The 20,278-nt window shown below is 45.1% G+C and overlaps 1 protein-coding gene across 15 annotated transcripts in view; it reads left to right on the top strand.

Moving 5' to 3' along the window:
- PLEKHB2 (pleckstrin homology domain containing B2) overlaps window positions 1-20,278 on the top strand; it is a 48,628-nt gene that overhangs the window by 16,801 nt on the left and 11,549 nt on the right. For 8 of the 15 annotated variants that reach the window (XM_077956724.1, XM_077956730.1, XM_077956726.1 and 5 more), the window contains 5 exons: window positions 3,754-3,798; window positions 8,181-8,333; window positions 9,130-9,232; window positions 14,015-14,054; window positions 16,201-16,290. In XM_077956724.1, the coding sequence (XP_077812850.1) occupies window positions 3,762-3,798; window positions 8,181-8,333; window positions 9,130-9,232; window positions 14,015-14,054; window positions 16,201-16,290 (423 nt within the window). In that variant the 5' untranslated portion in view covers window positions 3,754-3,761. Of the gene's footprint in view, window positions 1-3,753; window positions 3,799-8,180; window positions 8,334-9,129; window positions 9,233-14,014; window positions 14,055-16,200; window positions 16,315-20,278 lie in introns of all 15 variants that reach the window. The other 7 variants (XM_077956720.1, XM_077956727.1, XM_077956728.1 and 4 more) reach the window with 1 other exon arrangement.

Here is a 20,278-nt window from a genome sequence, read left to right on the forward strand (position 1 = left end):
GGTGGAGGCTGCAGCGAGCCGAGATCATCGCACTCCAGCCTGGGTGACAGCGCAGACAAAGAAACAAACAAAAAAACCCATTAAAAATGTAAAGAAATTCACCACAGACATTGAGGAGACTCCTTTCTGTTACTCCACATTTTTATATTCACTGTGTCCCATAACCACCAGCGAAGTTGTATGGCTGCGTTTCAGTCAGGTTTTGTATTTGGTGTGACTAGGTAGTTATCAGTACGTTTTCTAGTAATTTTTAGCCTGTTCCCATTTATTTTTTTTTCATATGATATATATACTGAGAATTCACATTATGGATGCATGAAGCTGTAGTATGAATATAAATATCTAGGATTTGACGTGAATGCGTACGTACTTTGCCCTCTCTTTTTTTGTGTTCTGGGTTAATAACACCACTGCACAGATGTGATGCTATCTACAGCATTCTTTCCTTTTTGTTTCGCCTGTTTCTTCTGCTGTATTAAGCTACATGAGAGTAGCATTTTGGCCTTGCCACTGCTGTATCCTTAGTGTCTAAGACAAGACTGAACACACGTTAGGTGCTCTAAGAATATTTGTTTAATGAAAATATGATACTGGTAGTTCTCCACCTCAAACCCTTTTGGAAGTAAAATGATTGTTTTGGGATGTTTTAGGCTGTAAGTTGCAGGAAACCAAATTCAAACATCTTAAGTGATAAACCCATCATTCTGCTTAGTGGAAAGTCTTAGGTAAGGGTGGGTTTTGGGGGTTGGTGAAGTCAGTGGCTCAGCAGCGTGAGCTCTGCTGTCTCTGGGTCGGCTGCCCCAGCTGGTTCCTCATGGTCAGAAGGTGGCTGCCCGCACAGTGAGCAGCGGTGTGCTTCCCTGTTCACGTCATCTGGGAGACAGGGAGACCGGCTTTTGTTTGCTGGGGATTGTATGTTTGAGAACCTAAACGCAGTAGAGAAAGGGGAAAAATGAAAAACATTTCCTTTCTTGGTAAGGACAGAAAGGATGAATTGAAGAAAACTGCAAAGAGAGCGAGAAGCCTCAGCGTGCATGATTTTGGAGATGCTGAGGTATGGGGTTACTGGGGCTTGTGGAGCTCTTGTTAAAGGTTTGGAGGAAGATGAGAATTCAGCCATGCTTAGATATGGGGAAGGAGCCACATGAGAGACATTTGTTCTTCTGAGGTGCCCATTTGGGCTTTTGCTCACCTTACAAACCTTAGCGCCTTAAAGAAATACCTAAAAAAGCTAAAGCAGAAAACAAAAAAGGCCCATAGTCTCAGCTTCCAGATAATAACTAATGATTTCAAACAATGAAATGGGCTGGGTGTGGTGGCTCATGCCTGTAATCCCAGCGCTTTGGGAGGCCGAGGGAGGTGGATCACCTGAGGTCAGGAGTTTGAGACCAGCCTGACCAATGTGCTGAAACCCCGTCTTTATTAAAAATATAAAAATTAGCCGAGCTTGTTGGTATGCGCCTGTAGTCCCAGCTACTCAGGGAGGCTGAGACAGGAAAATTGCTTGAACCTGGAGGGCGGAGGTTGCAGTGAGCTGAGATTGCACCACTGCGTTCCAGCCTGGGCATCGCAGCAAAACTCCATCTCAAAAAAAAAAAAAAACAAAACAAACATGCAAACTGTTAACTAATTTAAACAGTACAGGAAGGGGTAATGGGACCAGTCACCATCTTTGTTGTGTGACACACACAGAATCGCCGCATTGTGTTTCCAGAGACACATCCTTCACAGGTTTCAGGATTCCTCCCAGGAGGCGGCCTGCAGCACATGCCGCTCCGCCTTGCCTGCCTGGTGATCTGTCCTGTGTGGAGGTGCCCGCTCCGCAGTCCTCCGTCGTGGGGCATGTTGGTGTGCTTCTGCAGTATATGTGATGTTGCAGCAAGTGTTTTTATATATATATGTATGTATGTGTTGGTGAACTTCTGCACATGGTGAGGCAAATTCCTAGTCATGGTGAGACTGCTGGGTCAAAGTATGTGAACTATTAAAGTTTCGACAGGTTGGCCGGGCGCGGTGGCTCAAGCCTGTAATCCCAGCACTTTGGGAGGCCGAGACGGGCGGATCACGAGGTCAGGAGATCGAGACCATCCTGGCTAACACGGTGAAACCCCGTCTCTAATAAAAAATACAAAAAAAAAAACTAGCCGGGCGAGGTGGCGGGTGCCTGTAGTCCCAGCTACTCAGGAGGCTGAGGCAGGAGAATGGCGTGAACCCGGGAGGCGGAGCTTGCAGTGAGCCGAGATCTGGCCATTGCACTCCAGCCTGGGTGACACAGCAAGACTCCGTCTCAAAAAAAAAAAAAAAAAAAAAAAGTTTCGACAGGTTTTGTCAAATTTCCCTCCGAAAAGGTTGCAGCAATTTTCTTTCTGCCATCGTGCTTTCTCCTTGCTGGTGTCTTGGAGGTTTTCATTTCTGACCACCTGATAGGTACAGTAGTTAACTGTACAGCTGGAGTTGTATCTGTTGAATTGAGTGGGAAATTCAGTGTCTTTTTACGGGTTTGTTGGTCCTTTGTGTTCCTTTTCTGTGAACTGCTAAATGATTGCCTTTTCTGTATGATGTGTGTGAACTTTGTAAGTGAAGGAAATAAGCTCCTTGCTGCCATATGGTTATGAATATTTCTTCTTCTTCTGTTTTTTTTTTTTTTTTTTTTTTTTTTTGAGACAGTCTCACTCTGTCGCCCAAGCTGGAGTGTAGTGGTGTCTCGGCTCACCGCAACCTCCACCTCCCGGGTTCAAGTGATTCTCCTGCCTCAGCCTCCCGAGTAGCAAGATTATAGGTGCCCATCACCAAGCCTGGCAATTTTTTTTTTTTTTTGAGACAGAGTCACCCAGGCTGGAGTGCAGTGGCAGCGTGATCTCGGCTCACTGCAACCTCCGCCTCCCGGGTTCAAGCGATTCTCCTCCCTCAGCCTCCTGAGTAGCTGGGATTACAGGCACATACCACCACACCCAGCTAATTTTTGTATTTTTAGTAGAGGCGGGGTTTCAGCATGTTGGTCAGGCTGGTCTCAAACTCCTGACCTCCTGATCTGCCCGCCTCAGCCTCCCAAAGTGCTAGGATTACAGGCATGAGCCACCGCGCCCGGCCAATTTTTGTATTTTTAGTAGAGACGAGGTTTCACCATGTTGGCCAGGCTGGTCTTGAACTCCTAACCTCAGGTGATCCACCCTCCTTAGCCTGAGCCACTGTGCCCAGCTGTGACTGTTTCTTCTAATTTATCAGTTTTAAAGTCACATTTAGCTTTTTTCCATACAGAAGATTTAAATTTTTATGGAGTTGACTTTATGAACCTTTTTCTTGATGACTTTTGTTTTTTTTGCCCTGACCTGGCCACTGCATGTCACTCACTGCTGACACCAGTGTAGCACCCCTGCCTGGGCCATGTGGACCCCACTGGGAACTCCAAATGTAGGCACCTGAGGGCTCCAGCAAGCCACGAGAATCCTCCATGTCCTTGACAGAGCTAAATGCTGTGTCCCTGGGGCTGCTTTATGTTTATTGTGTGGTGTTAGACGCAGGTGGGCTGGGTGCTGAGGCTGAAGGCTAGTGTGGGAGGAGGGAAGTGGGTACAGAGTGCAGGGCACATGAACCCCACTGAGGAGGTGTTTGTTAAATGCCAGGGGGGCACTGAGCTAAAATGGCCTTGGCTCTTCCTCAGCTGATGCTGAAGGGGCTAAGGATAGAGACTTGGCCAGACAGGTTATTCTCTTTCTAGGTATGATTTTGAACCTGCCTGTTCTTGTTCTGTAGGTGAAGAGATGGCGTTTGTGAAGAGTGGCTGGTTGCTGCGACAGAGTGAGTACAGGATGTGCGGCCTGCGGTCGGCATTGCCGAAGGGCAATCTCTATTTCTGTTTGCTTAAAGCTGATCATGGTTAAAAACAAATAACAAAGTTTTTTGAGTGCTGTGGCCTTGAGTTTTCCCTTGGACATTCCTAGGTCTCTGTGAACTGTCTTGCACACCGCGAAGCTCCTCCTTGGTTGCTGAGTTGATAGGAACCAGGAAACAATGGCAGTCCCTGCTGCTTTCGCTCTCCTCACTAGCGTGCTTTATTTATTTTATTTTACTTTATTTATTTATTTATTTTTGAGACGGAGTTTCACTCTTGTTGTGGAGTGCAATGGCGCGATCTCGTCTCACCACAGCCTCCGCCTCTTGGGTTCAAGCGATTCTCCTGCCTCAGCCTCCCGAGTAGCTGGGATCACAGGCATGTGCCACCATACCCGGCTAATTTTGTATTTTTAGTAGAGAAGGGGTTTCTCCATGATGGCCAGGCTGGTCTCAAACTCCCGACCTCAGGTGATCTGCCTGCCTCGGCTCCCAAAGTGTTGGGATTACAAGCGTGAGCCACCATGCCCAGCCACGTGCTTTATTGTTAATGATGGTTCTGGAACTGCCTGGATCTACCTAGCCCAGCTGAGATCTGGCACGGAAGTGCTGGTCTCACTGCCTCTCTCCTCTGGGGATTGAGCAGTGACTCAGATTCTCAGATATTGGTGTCTTGGTAATTATGTGGCTGAAGAGTTGATCTGAGGCAGAGTTTATCTAAAACCAAAACTTTTGTGTCTCCAAAAGGACTAGAGAAGAGACTCAGTTCTGTTTTTATGGGATTGAGATCCACTTTCCTAGGCTGATCTCCACAAACCTATCTTTCCTACACTGTCTGCTTATCTGTGAGGCTGTCACTCCAGGTGGGATTCATACTGTGTTTTAAAATGGGAAGAACCAGTCTTATTTATTAAAAAAAGAGCAAGCAGGATATTCAGTTATACTAGAAAGAGTGAAGCTAAGGGAAAAGTGACTACTATGTCATTTATGATTCTAGTCAAAAACTGAGCTGTATCACATACCATTGATTGTTCAGAGACGTGAGTTTATCTATGGGGGATACTTTCAGAAATCAGCTAAAGTCAAGTCTACCAGTGAGAATTGATGGCATACCTGAGATGGTTTATAAAAACTATTGTTTATGAATCGTTTGTGTTCCTGTTAAAAAGATTTTATGTATATATTCTTAATTCTCACAACAGCTGTATGATAGGTAAGTGGTATTATTTCCAGTTAAAGAAATTGAGATTCAGTGAGGTTAGGTAATTTGTCTAAGTGTAAACTATGGGTGACAAACCTACATTCAAAGTCAGAACTGTGTGATTTCAACACTGACACTATATGCACCCTGAGACCGGCCTTCAGCCTGTATGCCTGTGAAGAGTTCCGTGGTCCCAACCTGGAGCTGAACCGTGTGCCCCCTTGTCTGTGACAGTCCTGTAGTCTTAGAATAGACAGAGGTGTCGTAGTGTCAGCTTCACAAAGGAAGTCCTGGAGCCCCAAGTTTCCTAGTTCTGGGTTTTGTGGTCCCAGCCTCCCCATAGTCAGGGGACATGGGGACCCTTGCTCAGACCTTGAGGGTGTGCCCTCCTTTGCTGGCCCTTCAGATGTCCTTTGGTGTTTCTCGCCAGGCTCTGCCACACCCTTGTTTGAGGGTAAGCTTTCCCTTCTCTGCCACAACTCGATGTAAGTGCTTTGTCAACATACTGATCAATGACCCTTTGGACAATGTTGTGCTCCCCATCAGTGCCTAGCATGGGGACGTACATAAAATGGATGTACTTTAAATAAGTCACATAGACTTTTCCAGTATTCTGGTCCATGGGTGTTTCAGAAATGTATATTCAGAAGACTTATCTATACATTACCCCATCTTCATATGTGTGGGTTAATTTTCCTTCTTTCCTGAAAGTAGAAGTATCAGTGCCAGTAAAACGAGGTGAGATGTATTACATCCATGGGTTTGTAGAGTAGCAGAGACACACATGCGATGTGGTCACATGTAGGCAAAGCCGTCCTCAGGACTTCTTTTCCTGCCGTTGCCACATACAGTGTTGGGCCCTGGTCCTGGCCTCTGGAGGACAGCCTGATTTGGGAGTCTGCAGCCAGGGCTTTGATGCAGGTGAGATACTTGGGCAGAACTCCCTGGCCCAGTGGTTCCACCTGTCTCTGTGTTTCTGTGGCTCTATTTAGTAGGGCTTTTTGTTTGTTTGTTTGTTTGAGACAGAGTCTTGCTTTGTTGCTCAGGCTGGAGTGCAATGGCATGATCTCGGCTCACTGCAACTTCTGCCTCCAGCTTCAAGCGATTTTCCTACCTCAGCCTCCTGAGTAGCTGGGATTATAGGTGTGCACCACCAGGCCCGGCTAATTTTTGTATCTTTAGTAGAGACGGCGTTTCACCATGTTGACCAGGCTGGTCTTGAAATCCTGACCTCATGGTCCACCCGCCTTGGCCTCCCAAAGTGCTGGGATTACAGGCATGAGCCACCGTGTCCGGCTTTTCTTTTTATTTTTAAGATAGGGTCTTGCCCTGTCGCCTAGGCTGGAGTGCAGTGGCGTGATAACTGCTCACTGCAGCCTTGATCTCCCAGGTTCAAGTGGTCCTCCTGCCTCAGAATCTCAAGTAGCTGGGACTGCTGGCCTGTGTTAGCATGTCTGCCTATTTTCCTCTTTGTAGAGATGGGTCTTGCTATGTAGTCCAGGCTGGTCTCAAACTCCTGGGCTCAAGCGATCCTTCCACCTCAACCTCCCAAAGTGCTGGGACTACAGAGATAAGCCATTGCGCCCAGCCAGTTTGGCAGTTTCTGCACAGCTCAGGCAGCCAATCAAATGGATGCTTGGGCATCACTTAGTGGTCAGTTGGGCAAGTGCAGTGGACGCCCCTCCTGGTGAGGAGAGTGCCTGATACTGGCAGGAAGGCTGGATGGTACGTATCTGGTTGACACCAGTTGCAGGCACGGCAACATAAAGGGAAGCACATGAAATGGGATTGTGTGTGTTGGCCAAGAACGGGGTGAGGTGTACAGGAACAGAAGGTGTAGTGGGCAGTGAGTGGATGTGAGGAAGGTACAGAGATGACCGGAGCTACAGCTGGCCTTTAAGTCCACTGCAGGGGTTTTCCCTTCATGCAGTCAAGGAAATTACTGTTTTATAAAGTTAAATACCTGGTCCAAGATCACAAATGAAAGGTTGAATTCGCTCAAGCTGACAGAAATATGTGAGGTAGTAGGATGTGCACAGCGTGAGAGGCCAGGCAGGGCCTGGTCTATATCCTGCTGTGCTCATTTATCGAGTGTATGCATCGGGGTGCCTTCCACACTGTAGGCTTCCTGTGGGAAATGGTAGGAGAGAGTATCTGTGAAAGCTCTTAAGGACAAGAAAAAAAAATGTGTTTTTTTTTTGAGACAGAGTCTTGCTCTGTACCCCAGGTTGGAGAGCAGTGGTGTGATCTCAGTTCACTGCAACCTCCACCTCCTGGGTTCAAGCGATTCTCCTGCCTCAGCCTCCCTAGTAGCTGGGATTACAGGTGCCTGCCTCCATGCTCAGCTAGTTTTTTGTAGTTTTAGTAGAGACAGGATTTCACCGTCTTGTCCAGGCTGGTCTCGAACTCCTGGCCTCAAGTGATCCATCCGCCTCGGTCTCCCAAAGTGCTGGGATTACATGCGTGAGCCACCGTGCCTGGCTGAAATGTGTTTCTTCAAAGAGGTAGGTATTATTTTTATTTGCATATAGAGACTTTACAGTCCAGCATTTTCTGATCTAGCAAATGTAGACAATATTTGGAAATTTAGAAACTGGAAAAGTTTGAAAGGTTTAAAGTTTAGTACTGTATGAGGAATTAAATGTTAGATATGTTTCATTTGCTGAAAAGCAAGCTTTTTTTTTTTTTTTTTTTTTTTTTTTTTTTTTTTTTTTTAAACACCTTAATTTGAAAGTGTGGGGACTTCTAAGTTGGTTGGCAGCATTCTCTGTTGCCAGTGTGTGCCGCATGCAGCCTGCTGACGCACCAGTGGGCGGGCCCTGGGGTCGGCTTTCGCTTTCATTCTGAGGGACTGCTTTGGTTAATTCTAACAGGTGTCATTAAGAGGTCAGGGGAAGAGTTCTTTTTGTTTCTGCTGTGACTGTGTCCTTGCTCTTTTGGCTCGAAGCCAACCTTTCCGCTGGGCGTGGCGGCTCGTGCCTGCAGTTGCAGCTAAACGGGAGGCTGAAGTGGGAGGATTGCTTGAGCCCAGGAGTTCAAGGCTGCAGTGAGCTGTGATCATGTTTGTGAATAGCCACTGCATTCCAACTTGGGTGAAATAATAAGACTCTATCTCTAAAAAAAACCCAACCTTACTATTTTTTTCCAGGTACTATTTTGAAGCGCTGGAAGAAGAACTGGTTTGATCTGTGGTCGGATGGTCACCTAATCTATTATGATGACCAGACTCGGCAGAATATCGAGGATAAGGTCCACATGCCAGTGGACTGTATCAACATCCGCACGGGGCAGGAATGTCGGGGTGAGCTGGCCTGTCTTGGCCAACTTCTGTCTTCTGCTCTTCCTCTGTCTCGGTGGGAACTGGGTCCTCTTCCTTCCGCGTTCTGCTTTCATTAACAGATTGAAGAAGGGCTCCATCTCAGAGGGGCGGCCACAGTGACGCCCCAGGCACTTAGATTGTGAACCACATGGTTGGGGCAAATCAATTTTCTCACCTGAGTTAAACTCACAGTCCACGTCTCTTCTTCTCATGGAGAGGGAACCAGAGCGCTGGGAACCTCAAGAAGCACAGGCCACCCTAGACTGTTGATTTTGTACTCAGAAAATGGCTTCTGTTTGATGGGGACTGCAATCAATTGCTTAAAATCTGGGATGTTGGCCGGGTATGGTGGCTCATGCCTGTAATCCCAGCACTGGGAGGCTGAGGTCGGTGGATCACGAGGTCAGGAGTTCAAGACCAGCCTGGCCAAGATGGTGAAATCCCATCTCTACTAAAAATACAAAAAAATTAGCCAGGTGTGGTGGCAGGTGCCTGTAATCTCAGCTACTTGGGAGGCCGAGGCAGAGAATTGCCTGAACCCAGGAGTCAGAGGTTGCAGTGAGCCGAATACATTTTGTAGATGTCATCTTGACAGCTGGTCCTGTCAGTCAGCCTAGGTGTGTTCTTTCTTTCTGCATTATTGGAAAGGCACGGGGTTCTTTCATAGATGTAGCGCTTGATTTTTTGTCTAGTCCTTTGCTTCTCTGAGCTGGTAGTTCTTAGAAAATGTAAGGAGAAATCCTGAAAAAAGTTCTTTTCTTCTGCTTATTTTTCATAGATATTCAGCCTCCAGATGGAAAGTCAAAAGACTGCATGCTCCAGATTGTTTGTCGAGATGGGAAAACAATTAGTCTTTGTGCAGAAAGCACAGACGATTGCTTGTAAGTTTTGCTTTCTTACGTGTTTAATTTAAAAAGTATTTTCTATTTTAACTTCTGATTACCAAAAAATGAAAAGAATGGGCGTGGAGTACTCTTTCAGGCGTCAGAATGAGGGACTCAGTGGATGTGTGAGAGAAATGCAAGAGTCGCTTTTCCAGTTCTGGTTTCCGCCTCCCTGAGACTGCCTGGGCCTATCGAATTGTGGAGAAAATGGCAGAAAGGAATAGCAGTTTCGTCATGCTCTCTCTCTTTTTTTCTTTTTTCTTTTTTTTTATTATTATACTTTAAGTTTTAGGGTACATGTGCACAACGTGCAGGTTTGTTACATATGTATACATGTGCCATGTTGGTGTGCTGCACCCATTAACTAGTCATTTACATTAGGTGTATGTCCTAATGCAATCCCTCCCCCCTCCCCCCACCCCAAGACAGGCCGCAGTGTGTGATGTTCCCCACCTTGTGTCCAAGTGTTCTCACTGTTCAGTTCCCACCTATGAGTGAGAACATGTGGTGTTTGGTTTTTTGTCCTTGCGATAGTTTGCTCAGAATGGTGGTTTCCAGCTTCATCCATGTCCCTACAAAGGACATGAACTAATCCTTTTGTTATGGCTGCATAGTATTCCATGGTGTATATGTGCCACATTTTCTTAATCCAGTCTATCATTGATGGACATTTGGGTTGGTTCCAAGTCTTTGCTATTGTGAATAGTGCCCCAGTAAACATACATGTGTATGTATCTTTTTAGCAGCATGATTTATAATCCTTTGGGTATGTGCCCAGTAATGGGATGGCTGGGTCAAATGGTATTTCTAGTTCTAGATCCTTGAGGAATCGCCACACTGTCTTCCACAATGGTTGAACTAGTTTACAGTCCCACCAACAGTGTAAAAGTGTTCCTATTTCTCCACATCCTCTCCAGCACCTGTTGTTTCCTGACTTTTTAATGAGCGCCATTCTAACTGGTGTGAGATGGTATCTCACTGTGGATTTGATTTGCATTTCTCTGATGACCAGTGATGATGAACATTTTTTCATGTGTCAGTTGGCTGCATAAATGTCTTCCTTTGAGAAGTGTCTGTTCATAGCCTTTGCCCACTTTTTGATGGAGTCATCATGCTCTTTTTCATTATTAGATTCACAGTGGGTAATAGGCATAGTTGAAATAAAATGACCAGAAAAGCAAGAAAGTAAAGAGTGAGGAAACTCAGTTCCTAGGGCTCCTGTGACAAATGGCTGAACACTGAGTGACGGAAATGGCAGAAATTCATTGCCTCACAGTTCCAGAGGCTGCAAGTCTGGAATCAGTGTGTCAGCAGGTCCTTGCTCCCTCTGAGATGCTGCGTAGGATTCTTTCTTGCCTCTTCCTGGCTTCTAGTGGTTTCTGGTAGTCCTTGGTGTTCCTTGGCTGGCAGCCACATCACTCCGGTCTCTGCCTCTTTTGTCACATGGCTGCCTTCTGCTGTGTCTGTGTCCAGAATTCTCTTTTCTTGCAAAGGACACCAATCATAATGGATTAAGGACCCACCTTCATTCTCTGTGACCTTATCTTAATTTGATTCCATATGCAAATATCCTGTTTCCAAATAAGGTCCCATTCCAGGGTACTGGGGTTTAGGATTTATGCATATCTTTTTCATGAGGACGTAATTCAACCCGTAATAGAGACCTTTGAGAAATACGGTGAAATGGATTAGATCATCTTCCCTCAGGGGAAAACATTTCAATGGTGTGACCAAATAAAGAAGTTTGATCTCAAGCACAAACTACAAACAGCTAAAGAAAGAAATAGATGATTCTACTGAGATGTTTTTTAATCCTACCCGAATCCCGGAAGCAGTAACTGGATAAGTTAATTAAATCTTGCAAATTTTCAGTATTAGCCTGTAGTCTGGAGTGATGCTGATTAAGTGTAAGTTACTTTTTGAAAAAGCTAAGGAAAAAAGTTCTTGAGAATGTGATGTCCTTGGGGCCTCGGCAGAGGCTGGACGATTTTCCCAGGACTCATCATTGCAGGGCACTGAAAGGCACTGAAGCTCACAGGAGTTGGGTAATTTTCTGGCTGGTGAAGTGAGCACTAGCATGGGACATTCAAAGGAATATGCTCAGAAGAGAGTGTAGGACCCAGATTTTTCAGAAAAGACTTACTCATTCTCAGAAGAGATTTCCTTCTCTTCTAGCCCTCTGCCCTCATATTACAGAATGTTGATTGTGAGGGTAACACCTAGCCATCAAACTGTTGCTGGGCTGGACTGAGGTGGAACAGGGTGGAACTACCAGTTGATACCAGATTAGGTAGGAAGAGTGTCAGGGAGAAATAACTCATACTTTATGAAAGCAAACAAGTTTTATGTATCACTTCCCATGTTAAACACGAGCAGGATGTAAGGAAGTGGCTTGGCAACTGTGCAGATATACCATGAAGGAAAAATAAGAAAAGGAAAATGCAGCCTCAGGAAAAGCTCCTAGAGTGGAGGGAAATAAAACCCAAGGAACAGAAGCAGAGTCTTCAGGAATGCTTTCCTGGCCACCATATTTAAAATTACATCTCCCTGTCCCCATACACACTCACCAGCTACCAGCTGTTTCTCTTGTTCATCATCTGCTTTCATTAGAATATATGCTGTGTGAGGGCAGAGATTTACGTTTCTTTTCTCCTCTTTTGTGTCTGTTGCTGTCAAGAGGGTGCCATTCACATGATCATCTGAGGAAAGTGGTCTTCCCTTGCATACAACCCCAAACGAAAAGTGAATCACTGGCATGGAGGGAAAGACTGGAGATACTGTCAGTGAGGGGAAAAAGATGAAAAGATCAGAGATACGTTGGACTAAAAAAAGTTCAGAAAGATTATTGATGTTCATAAAGTATAGAACCCAAAAGAGGTAATTAGAAATTCAGGGCAAGAGAAATGTTCTGAAATAATCGAACAGAATTTGCAGACCAAAGGCCACAGTAGACTCTTCCACCTGAAATGACAACAAAATCTATATAAGATACATGAATAATCCAGTATGATACCCTTTAGCAAAGTGAATGACAATGGAATGCTGCATACAAAATCAGTTGGGGAATTTTGCAACTTAACTGCATTCCATAGAAAGCCAGAGCACTTGGTTGGGCACGGTGGCTCACGCTTATAATCCCAGCACTTTGGGAGGCCAAGATGGATGGATCACCTAAGGTCAGGAGCTCGAGACCAGCCTGGCCAACATGGTGAAACCTCGTCTCTACTAAAAATACAAAAATTAGCTGGGCGTGGTGGTGGGCACCTGTAATCTCAGCTGCTCGGAGGCTAAGGCAGGAGAATTGCTTGAACCTGGGAGGCAGAGATTGCGGTGAGCCAAGATCGCACCACTGCACTCCAGCCTGGGTGACAGAACGAGACTCCATCTCAAAAAAAAAAAAAAAAGCGAGAACACTTGAAAATAAATGAATGCATCTTTCAACTCAGGGAGATAGTAAAATGAGAATAAAACAAAAGGAATTGATGAAGATAAGAGGGATAGGGTCAGTAAAAAAAGTAAGAGGTAAAGGAGTGAGGGAGTGCCCAAGAGAACGCTTTTTTTGTTTTTTGAGATGGAGTTTTGCTCTTGTCGCCTAGGCTAGAGTGCAATGGCGTAATCTCCACTCATTGCAACCTCTGCCCCCTGTGTTCAAGCAGTTCTCCTGCCTCAGCCTCTGGAGTAGCTGGAATTACAGGCACGTGCCACCACGCCCGGCTAATTTTGTGGTTTTAGTAGAAGCTTGGTTTTACCACGTTGACCAGGCTGGTCTCAAACTCCTGACCTCAGGTGATCACCTACCTCGACCTCCCAAAGTGCTGGGGTTACGGGTGTGAGCCACCGTGCCCAAGTGAGAGACCGCTTTTTGTGTATCAATTAAGAAAGCTCTTGTGATACTTAAGATTCAGATATCTAGTTTCTTTGACAATATAGTGGAAAGTAGGTAGGTATAGAGATTGTTAGAATAGTTTTGCAGGGCCATTTGGCAATACCTGCTGAAATAAATTATGTTTATATCCTTTGATGTGGCATTTTCAGTCTTTGGAATTTGCCCTATGGAAATGTCTACATAAGAGTGCAAGGGTAATAGGGATGTTAATAGCATTCTTTTCTTCTTTTTTTTTTTTCTTGAGATAGAGCCTCTCTCTGTCATCCAGGCTGGAGTCCACTGGTGTGATCTTGGCTCACTATAGCCTCGACCTCCCAGGAGCAAGCCATTCTCCCACCTCAGCCTCCCAAGTAGCTGGGACTATAAGCATGTGCCACCAGCTAATGTTTGTATTTTTTGTAGAGCTAGGATTTCACTATGTTGCCCAGGCTGGTTTTGAACTCCTGGGCTCAAGTGATCTCCCTGCCTTGGCCTCCCGAAGTGCTGGGATTACAGGCATGAGGCACTACATCCGGTCTCCAGCATTCTTTTTAATGTTGAAAATTGCTAATAATCTAAATTTACTTGTATCATGGAATATTACATAGCTGTTAAAAAGGAAGAAGATCTGTGTGTATGCCATGAACTGACAAAGCAAGTGGCAGTGCATTTCACATTTATTAAAAAGTAAAGTAAAAAATATAGTATAGATTATGTTTTAAATATTATGTATCTATTATGGATGTAATTTTAAAAAATATATATTCCTAGTGCATGTCTCAAGCGGTTTGGGGCAAGGCCTGAAGACCTGTTCTTTAAACAGATCTTTTCAGGAATTCTGATGCCAACTCTAGTTTGAGAATCATTGAAATACTGGATTGCCTTAAATAAAGTACCCTTTTTCTTTTCTCCAGGGCCTGGAAATTTACACTCCAGGATTCTAGGACAAACACAGTAAGTTGCTAATGGCAATCACCTATAATTTTTTTTTTTTTTTGACAAGGTATCACTCTTTCACCCAGGCTTGAGTGCAGTGGTGCTATCTCAGCTCACTGCAGCTTCTACCTCCGGGCTGAAATGGTCCTCCCACCTCAGCCCCCCCTTCCCAGTAGCTGGGACTATAGGCCCATGCTGCCGTGCCTAGCTTATTTAGAAAAACGTTTTTGTGGAGATGAGGTCTCACTATGTTACCCATGCTGGTATCAAACTCCTGGGCTCAAGTGATCCTCCCACTTTCACCTCCCAAAGTGTTGGGATTACAGGCGTGAGCCACCACACCTGGCCACCAGTAATGTTTTCACATGGTCTTATGTAACAATTGGAGAATGGGGAAAATGGGCTTCTTGGCCATCCAGCTGTGAATGGGCAGGTAGCACTGGGCAGGCACCTTTCACTAACAGTGAGCAAGCTGGGTTTGCCAAACGTTTTTGGCAGGAAGCACCCTCCTCACACAAGCATGCTTGTTCCAGTGTTGCTTTCTAGAAACGTTTGTATTTCTCAAAGTTCTGCAACACTTTGAATTCTGCTGTGGTTTGCAGTAAAGGCTTAGAAAGAACTGCAGGATCCTTTTCATGCATGGGAGCTCAGCCTTGTGAAACAAACATTTTTGTGACTTGTACTTGTCTCTCGTCCTGTTTCTGGCCTTAGGAGGTCACTGAGACAGTGAACCTCATTTGTAAGAGCCTTGTAATGCCATCTTTATCTGTCAGGGATCAAGGCAGTGTTACTCTGGTCAGAGTTTTCATTCTTTAGATGGGATTTTCCCTTCCTTTATCTTTGTAAGAAAAGAAAAGGTGGATCAAGCTTACAGAAGAATGTGTGCATGTGGGAGAAGAAAGTAAAAGGCTTAATACCCAAGCGTCAGTGTTCTCTTCTTTTGTTAGCACAACACAACTTCATTCTAAGCTTACTCTGCAGCTGCGGTTACCTTTTCTTCATGAAAATCCTTTTTTTGGGGTAAAATTAGTATTAACGATCCATATAGTTAAGGGCAAGCTCCACAAATGATTCTTTGTGTGAAAATTTTTTTTTTTTTTTTTGAGACTGTCTTGCTCTGTCGCCCAGGCTGGAGTGCAGTGGAGCGATCTTGGCTCACTGCAACCTTTGCTTCCCAGGTTCAAGCAGTTCTCCTTTCTCAGCCTCCTAAATAGCTGGGATTACAGGAGCATGCCACCACACCCAGCTAGTTTTTGTATTTTGAGTAGAGATGGGGTTTCACCATGTTGGTCAGGCTGGTCTTGAACTCCTGACCTCGTGATCTGCCCATCTCGGCGTCCCAAAATCCTGGGATTACAGGCGTGAGCCATTGCACCTGGCCACATTTTTTTTTTTTTTTTTTTTTTTTGAAGCGCTAACATGTTTTTCTTTAAATTACATTGGGGAGTAATTTAATGAAGAATTTTGTTTTTTAAGGTAAAAAACAGACTGTGTATAGGACATATCTCTGATACATTTTAGATTGTAGGGTTTTTATTTGCGAATAAAGGACTGTTGAGAGTGCTGTAACATCTTTATTTCTTTGGAGACAGAGTCTCGCCCTGTTGCCTGGGCTGGAGGGCAGTGACTTGATCTTGGCTCACTGCAGTCTGGAGCTCCTGGGCTCAAGTGATCCTTGAGATTTAGCCCCTTGAATAGCTGGGGCCATAAGCACCATGCCCAGTTAATTTCTTGTTGTTTGTAGAGATGGGCTCTCCCTCTGTTGCCTAGGCTGGCCTTGGAACTCCTGGGCTCTAGCGATCCTCTCACCCAGCCTCCCAAAGTGTTGGGATTACAGATGTGAGCCATTGCACCTGGCCTGAAGTAACATCTTTTAAAAGGCATTGGGTAACAGTGGGGTCTCTGAGTGCCTTCCTGGCTGTGAGAGCTGTAATCCTGTTAGGGGTTGAGTGAGGACCACTTTGCTCCTGCATTTAGAGGATACCAGAGTAGGGCTGGGGGCCCCCACTGGACCGGGAAAGTTTTTCCTGTTTTGTAGAGAGCTATATATCTTTTTGTCTTTTAAAAATTTTAATTTGCTAAATAAAAGGGACAATGCACAGCATCATTGAGCACGCAGGTGCTGGGAAGCTGTCCTGCCCTCACGCTCTCCTCTCTCCCACAGGCGTATGTAGGCTCTGCAGTCCTGACTGATGAGACATCCGTGGTTTCCTCACCTCCACCATACACAGCCTATGCTGCACCGGCCCCTGAGGTAGGGAGAACCCTGAGCCTTCAGGTGAGGGAAGCTTGGGGTCTCTGCCGCTGTCCTGCTTTGTTTTTTGAATGAAATTAGAAATGTACTCTAAACCTTTTCTTCTTAAAACAGATGATTTCTTACCAACTTTTGTTTTCATGAAATAAAGCAACTATTTTATATAGTTCAGCACATTGTAATGTGCTGTATTAATGTGTAACAAGTTTTTAAGATAGATCTAAAAATGCATCATGTTAATGATAGTTGCTTTGGGTAATGAGATTTTGATGATCTGTAGTTCATATGGAATGAATTACTTGAATTCTCCTTACAGTCAGAAAAAAATGCTATATTTGGGGGAAAATAACCCTTACAAAAATCATGTCAAATACTTTGGGATGTCCTCTTGTTGGGGTGCTTGGGGTGCTGACTGAGCTGATTTGTATGTAAGTCTGTTGTGTGGAACATGCTGCTTTTTTTTTTTTTTTTTTTCTTTGAGACGGAGTTTTGATCTTCTTGCCCAGGCTGGAGTGCAGTGGCACTATCTCGGCTCACTGCAACCTCTGCCTCCCGGGTACAAGCGGTTCTCCTGCCTCAGCCTCCCGAGTAGCTGGGATTACAGGTGCTTGCCACCATTCCTGGGTAATTTTTTGTATTTTTAGTAGAGGTGGGGTTTCACCATGATGGCCAGGCTGCTCTCGAACTCCTGACCACAGGTGATCCACCTGCCTCTGCCTCTCAAAGTGCTGGGATTACAGGCGTGAGCCACGGCGCCTGGCTGGCACTTGTAAACTTTCTTTTTTTTTTTTTTTTTTTGAGATGGAGTCTCACGCTGTTGCCCAGGCTGGAGTGCAGTGGCGCGATCTCGGCTCACTGCAAGCTCCGCCTCCCGGGTTCCCGCCATTCTCCTGCCTCAGCCTCCTGAGTAGCTGGGACTACAGGCGCCCGCCACCGCGCCCGGCTAATTTTTTGTATTTTTTAGTAGAGACGGGGTTTCACTGTGGTCTCGATCTCCTGACCTTGTGATCCGCCCACCTCGGCCTCCCAAAGTGCTGGGATTACAGGCTTGAGCCACCGCGCCCGGCCTGGCACTTGTAAACTTTCTACGCTCACTTACTCTAGTTCCTTTTTCTGTAGATTCTTTGGGGTATACTACATAGGCAATCATGTCATCTACAAGTAGGAACAGTTTTCTTTGTAACCTGTATGCCTTCTGTTTCCTTACCTTGCCTTATTGCCTTGGTTAGACCTTCAGATATTATGTTGAATAGCAGTAGTGAGAGAAGACATCCTTGCCTCGTTCCTGATTTTAGGGGGGATGTATTCAGTGTTTTTCTTTTTTTTTTTTTTGAAATAGAGTCTCACTGTGTCGCCCAGGCTGGAGTGCAGTGGCATGATCTCGGCTTACTGCAAGCTCCACCTCCCGGGTTCACGCCATTCTCCTGCCTCAGCCTCCCGAGTAGCTGGGACTATAGGCACCTGCCACCACACCCGGCTAAATTTTTTTTTTTTTTTTGCATTTTTAGTAGAGATGGGATTTCACCATGTTAGCCAGGGTGGTCTCAATCTCCTGACCTCGTGATCCACCCACCTCTGCCTCCCAAAGTTTTGGGATTATAGGCGTGAGCCACCGCGTCCAGCCAATGTATTCAGTTTTAAGTATACATTCATTTAGTAGTAATGTACTGTTTAATTCAGTATTTAATTAGTATTGAATTTAGTTTTACATATGCATTTATTTAGTATTTAATGCATTCATTAAGTATGCTGTTAGCTGGAGGTTTTTTACATTTATTCTTCATCAGGTTTAGGAATTCCCTTTTTCTAGTTTTCCAGGAGTGTTTATCGTGATGGGTGTCAGTTGCCTTCCTGCCCCTCTCCCCTCCCCTCCCCTCCCCTCCCCTCCCGTCCCCTCCCCTCCCCTCCCCTCCCCTCCTGTCCCCTCCCCTGCCCTGCCCTCCGAGATGAAGACTCACTCTCTTGCCCAGGATGGAGTGCAATGGTACTATCATTAGCTCACTTCAGCCTGGAATTCCCTGGGCTGAGGCAATCATCCTGCCTCCAGCCTCCTGAGCCACCATGGCTGCAAAAAAATTTTTTTTTTTTTTTTGTAGAGACAGGGTCTTGCTCTGTTGCCCAGGGTGGTCTTGAACTCCTGGCCTCAAGTGATCCTCCTGCTTCGGCCTCCCAAAGTGATTTTGTTAAATACATTTTTCTACAGTAATTAATATGATTGTGAGGTTTTGTTTTTCTTTTTAGCCTGCTAATATGGTGGATTCTAGTGTTTGGTTTTCACATACTGAACCAGCCTTGCATTCCCTGGAATAAAACCTACTTGGTCATGGTGTATGATTCTTTTTATTTATTGCTGAATTGAATTTGCTAATATTTGTTAAGGATTTTTGCATCTGTATTTATGAAGGATATTGGTCTATAGTTTTCTGTCTTTGTGCTTTGTCTTATTTTATCAAGGCAAACTGACCTTATAGAATAAATCGGAAAGTTTTTTCTGCTCCTTTCTTTTCTGGGAGAAATTGTGTAGAATTGGAGTTAATTCTTCTTTAAAATTTGGTAGAAATCTCCAGTGAAACTATCAGGTCCTAGAGATTTCTTTTTTGGGAGATTTTAAATGACAACATCTGTTTTCTTTTTCCTTTTTTTTTTTTTTTTTTGAGGTGGAGTCTCACTCTGTCGCCCACGCTGGAGTGCAGTGGTGTAATCTTGGCTCACTGCAATCTCCACCTCCTGGGTTCACACCATTCTCCTGCCTCAGCCTCCCGAGTAGCTGGGACTACAGGTGCCGCCACCACGCCCAGTGAATTTTTTGTATTTTTTAGTAGAGATGGGGTTTCACCATGTTAGCCAGGATGGTCTTGATCTCCTGACCTCGTGATCCACCTGCCTCAGCCTCCCAAAGTGCTGGGATTACAGTTGTGAGCTCCCGCGCCTGGCCTCTTTTTCCTTTGTTTGGCTTAACCAACACACATCTATTTGTCACAGTTCTGGACTGAAGGCCCAAGATCAAGGTGCGGGCAGTGTTGGTTCTCCCGAGGCCCCTCCTGAGCTTGCACATGGCCTTCTCCTCCCTGTATCCTCATATGACCTTTCCCTCCAGGCCTACTGCAGATGCAGCTTTCTTAATAGTGACTGGTCTACTCAGATTCTCTAGTTTGCATGGAGTAGGTTTTGATAGTTTGTAGTGTTTGTGGAATTGTTTCTTTTCTTATAAGTTGTCTGATTTATGTGTGTAGAGTTCTTTATAGTGTTTTCTTATTATCCTTGTGATGTCTGCAGAGTCTATAGTAAAAATCCTCCAGTTCATTCTTTCCTGATACTGGTAATTTGTCTTTGCTCTTTTTGACAGTTTACTAAAGGTTTTATTAATTTTATAAATAGTTTCAAAGAAATAGCTTTTCATTTTATTCACTTTTTCTGTTTCTCAATTTCATTGATTGTACTCTTTTATTTCCTTCCTTCTGCTTGCTCTGTGGACTTTGGTTTTCAAAAGTTTGACTGTAATGTGTATTTGTATGGATTTCTTTGGGATTATCCTGTTTGGTATTCATTCAGCTTCTTGAATATAGGGGCTTGGGCTTTTGCTAAATTGGGGAAATTTTAAGCCATTCTTCTTTTTTTTTTTTTGAGACGGAGTCTCGCTCTGTCGCCCAGGCTGGAGTGCAGTGGCGCGATCTTGGCTCACTGCAAGCTCCGCCTCCCGGGTTCACGCCATTCTCCTGCCTCAGCCTCCTAAGTAGCTGGGACTACAGGCACCGCCACCTCGCCCGGCTAGTTTTTTGTGTTTTTAGTAGAGACGGAGTTTCACTGTGGTAGCCAGGATGGTCTGGATCTTCTGACCTCGGGATCCGCCTGTCTCGGCCTCCCAAAGTGCTGGGATTACAGGTGTGAGCCACCGCGCCCGGCCTTAAACCATTATTCTTGAGTACTTTTCCATCCTCAGCCTCCTTCTACTCCCTTTGGCACTCTGATGACATCCCTGTTAGTCTGA

The sequence above is a fragment of the Macaca mulatta genome, chromosome 12, assembly GCF_049350105.2.
Source record: "Macaca mulatta isolate MMU2019108-1 chromosome 12, T2T-MMU8v2.0, whole genome shotgun sequence".
Classification (NCBI taxonomy): domain Eukaryota; kingdom Metazoa; phylum Chordata; class Mammalia; order Primates; family Cercopithecidae; genus Macaca; species Macaca mulatta.